A 4555-nucleotide genomic window follows, 5' to 3' on the forward strand; every position below is an offset into this window, starting at 1 on the left:
CTGCTCTGGGGATTTTGAAACCCTGCTATGGTTTTCATACAAGTCCAGGCAGACCCAAAATTTTTTGCAGCAAATTTGCTTTCAAGAAGGTTTTTGTAGCTTTGTTTTGCTTTCAAGATCTCGATTTTCATTTCCTTGGTGGCTGTCTGAAAATCGGTAACAGCCCCCTCTTTAAAGGCCTGTCTCTTGTGATCTTTGTCTTGAAAAGTTCTATATAAACAAAACTTTATTTACTTACTTACTTAAAAGTGTTTTGAATTTAGCCTTAGTTGGGGCCATATCAATCACTCTGTAGAAGATAATACCCTGAAGCACAAGTTTGTACAGTGTCTCTTTTTAAAAGGCTTCCTTCAGTCACACAGTTCATACAGTAATTAGTGTTATCAGATTAAAAGAAAAAAAGTCATCTGGACAGGAAGTTGAGACAATAATGTAACTGCAATGCTTCAGTTATATCATTGTATTACTTACACAACATGTGTGATGGCCTTAGCCGTGTAAGTCCATCCCCTCAGCTGTCTGATTCTATCGATGTCAGTCTCCACTGATTCAGATGAGTAAAACTTCTTAAAATTAAAGTGAACCTGCGGATCAGTAGAGAACTGGGAAACAGAAAACTGAAAAACACAGAGAAACATACTTAATAAAAGTAAAAATGAAGTTGATTTATGTCTTTGCTATGATTTTACAGAGGGACAACAGCTGCTCACCTGTGTGTCACTTGATAGAAAGGATTTGATTAGATCTTTCACAAAATTCTTCATAGTTTGAAAATCAGTAGAACGTACGCTGCCTGAACCATCCAACAGAAAGGCAATGTCTGCTTGTGTTCTACACTCTGTCAGAGAAATGGATTCAAATTTAATTTAATTTTGAAGGGTTCATTTTAATATTTTTTCACACTCATATCATGCAAGCAAAAGGATTTTGCATCTTGGTGTGTGTGTGTGTGTGGTGGTGTTTGAAACATTATTTCAAACACCATCTACTGTTACCTGGAATAGAAGAAGGAATGAAAGGTCCAAAATTATTATGGTCCATCTGAAAGCACACACCATTATACATGGTGATACTTTTGCAGTCCTTTGGAATGGTTGGCCCACACACCTGAGAGGAGACAAAGCCACGTTATCAAAATACAGCAGGCTGAATATTTCCATGTCACTTAAACTATGCTTAATTCAATATAAAATAAAACAATTTAGGGGGAAAAAAAAGAATTTCCTACACAACTCCTGATTCTGCTGACTTGCTGAAGTAATTAGTATATTTGTAGTCTTTTTAAAGAAGATAGACTGATAAAGGGAGATATATACATATATAGAGAGAGAGGACAGAGGATTTTGATCCTCACATATTTTAACAAAGCAATGGTAATGTCTGCAGTTCAGTAACTCACCACAGTGTTTTTTGCTCTGGAATCACTTTTCATTGTCAAACCAAGCGACATGTTGACTGCAAAATACGGTGCTGTATTGAAAACATTGCATATTTGTTAAAACAGTCATAAAATACACTTTGTGAAAAGAAAACAACATTCAAATTAAAAACTGCAACGTGCCACAATTCATGATTTGGCTAAGCCATAAGAAGCGGTATTACATCTAGACTGGAAACTGAGATAAACAATAGTTTTTGGTACATTTTCATTAGGATGGAATGCAAAACAGAATTCAATTTCACTGTTACTTCATTTAAAAATTTAAGAAATTACAAAATTTAAATCGTATTAATTTTAAACGTATCTGTTCTTGTTTTCATCATCGGTTAAAAAGTTAATTGAATGTTACATACTAAGATGTCCACTTTGGAAATCTACTGTAACTTTGATTTGATTTAAAGAAATGTATGTGACAGGATCTGTGGAGAATTTCTTACTATCAGAGTTTTAGCACATTCAGAAATGAATGGTTACCTACCTTGAAATCGTATATTTTGGCAGTTTTGGGGAGATGTGGTGCACTTGTATATTTTCCCTCTTTCATTTTGTGAATACTGTTCAAGTGGAGCACTGACAAGCAAACTAAGAAAATAAATCCAGTCAATGATATAAGTCTAGAGAGCAAACTGTGGTTAGATAAACTCTTTATGTCCATATGGCATAAAACATGATAAATAAATAAAAAATAAATAGCAGTAATCGTAAACATTCAGCTGCAAATCTATGTTTAACAAAACAATCCATGTCCTGACTTACTCTGATTGTCTTTGCACCACCTGGTAGCCAAAACCAGCAGCAGAGTTACTCAGGGCCCTCCAAGCCACGGGATCAATATTGAAACAAAGTGCAGCATTTAACACTGAGAATTAAAAAGAAAGATGAGCAACAGTAATTTTATTTCAAGCCACTGTGAAGGATGATAATGTGGTTATAGACCTCTAATTATATTCACTTTTAGGAAACTGTAAATAGTATATGAGTTGCGTTCATTCGTTTTTTTTAACCATGATTTATTTTATTACCACTAGAGAGCACCAAAGCCAGACATTTTAAAGTTCTAAACATTGTGGCTCAGAGCAAATTTTCCCTTGAAATTCAATCTTAAATTTCACTGTAGAAACTTATATATTAATTCTGATATAATCATTCTATAGTGAAAATCTACAACCATACACAACAGAGTCTTTGTTGAAAACAAAGCTACACCTAAACTGTCCTGTTGGGGTTTTTTATTACAAAAACAAAACCTTCCTTTTTTGGGCATGCTAAGAACAGGCATGTGACATCATATAGCTCTTGCCTGTTCAACAATGACAGATTCATGTCTTAGTTTCCAGAAATATAAAGTCATCTAATAATTTACCTCATCAGCATGAACTTGTTTTTCGTGGCTTTGAAAGGAATAAAGAAAAAAATTGTCATATACACTACCAGACAAAAGCTTGGACACACCTTCTCACTCAGTGGTTTGTGTTTAATTTTAGTCCTTTCTGCACTGTGGATACATACCGAAGACATCCAATTCATGAAGTAAGACATATGGAATTATGTTGCAAATAAAAAATTGATAAATAACTCTGTCTTTTAGATTCCTGAAAGTAGCTACACTTTGCTTTGTTGACAGCGCTGCAAAGTCTTGTTGTGTTGTGCAAAAGTTAGGTTGGTACACAGCTGGCAGCAATATTTGAAAACTGTTAGAATTCATATTATGGAAAGAACCAATCAACTAATTAAGAGAAACGACAGTCCATCATTACTTTAAGAACTGAAGGTCAGTCAGTCCGACAATTTCTACAACTTTGAACGTGTCCCCAAGTGCAGTCACAAAAACCATCTGCTGCTGCTGAGGATACATTCATCTGAGTCACCAGCCTCAGAAATTGCAAGTTAACAGCACCTAAAGCTCAGATAAATGTCACACAGTTCTAGTAATAGACACATCTCTACATCAACTGATCAGAGAAGACTGAGTGAATCAGGCCTTTATGGTCAAATAGCTGCTAAGAAACCACGACTAAGGAAAAGAAACAAGAAGAAGAGATTTGTTTGGGCCAAGAAACACAAGGAATGAACATTAGACCAGTGGAAATATGTGCTTTGGTCTGATGAGTCCAAATTTGAGATCTTTGGTTCCACCTTCCCTATCTTTGGTGAGTGCAAACGGATTGTCTCTACATAGATGACTTCCACCATGAAGCATGGAGGAAGAGGTGTGATAGTGTGGAGGTGCTTTACTGGTGACACTGCTGGGGATTTATTTAAAATTGAAGGCACACTGAAACAGCATCCTGCAGCGACATCCCATTCCAGGTTTGTGTTTAGTTGGGCCATCATTTATTTTTCAACAGAACAATGACTTCAAACATAGTCCCCTGACCTAAACCCAATGGAGATAGTTTGGAATGAGATGGACTGCAGAATGAAGTGAAGGGTCAACAAGTGCTCAGCATCTCTTGGAACTCTTTCAAGACTGGTATAAAACCATTTCAGGTGACGACCTCATGAAGCTTATCAAGAGAATGCCAAGAGTGTGCAAAGCAGTAATCAAAGAAAAGGGTGGTTGTTTTGAACAATCTAAACTATAAAACATGTTTTGAGTTATTTCAGACTTTTTTGTTGACCAAATAATTCCTTATGTGTTCATTCATAGTTTTGATTCCTTCATTGAGAATCTACAATGTAAACAGTCATGAATATAAAGAAAAACTATTAAATGAGAAGGTGTGTATTTCCCTCAGCCTTTGTTCTTTTTCCTTTTTTATTAACATTTCTTCTTAGTTTTTACACAGACATGAATTTATATTCTGTCATAAAAAAGAGCAATAGCCAAACGTAACAAAGTTGGATGCAGTGACAAAATAACATAAATCAAAGTATGATGTGACATTCATGTAAAAAGCTTCCAATTCTGAGTAGCACTGAACAAAACAATCAGATATGTCAAATGAACACATGAAATCATGTCCTGTTCTACTGTTTGTTTTTGATAAATAATGAAGAAGTTACTTTCCTCAGTATGACTATTTAAGAAATACTTTTTTCACTCAGTAAACTTCGACAACAGAAAAACAAAACATTTTAGCATTGAAGGTATTTTTATACCCATTCACACAC

The 4555-nt window shown here is 35.1% G+C and overlaps 1 protein-coding gene across 1 annotated transcript; it reads right to left on the reverse strand.

The window, feature by feature from the left end:
* Positions 1-471: 471 nt before the first annotated feature.
* LOC102297016 (integrin alpha-D) lies at positions 472-3468 on the reverse strand (the record flags this gene model as incomplete). Its single annotated transcript, XM_005953405.3, is given in 6 exon segments — positions 472-617; positions 711-838; positions 996-1107; positions 1400-1470; positions 1920-2023; positions 2198-3468. Coding segments are annotated over 4 exon segments (437 nt in total), but the record flags the coding sequence as incomplete, so codon positions are not given.
* Between the last annotated feature and the right edge of the window lie 1087 nt (positions 3469-4555).

This window comes from Haplochromis burtoni, unplaced genomic scaffold (assembly GCF_018398535.1).
Source record: "Haplochromis burtoni strain Fernald_Lab_line unplaced genomic scaffold, NCSU_Asbu1 Contig_4153, whole genome shotgun sequence".
Classification (NCBI taxonomy): domain Eukaryota; kingdom Metazoa; phylum Chordata; class Actinopteri; order Cichliformes; family Cichlidae; genus Haplochromis; species Haplochromis burtoni.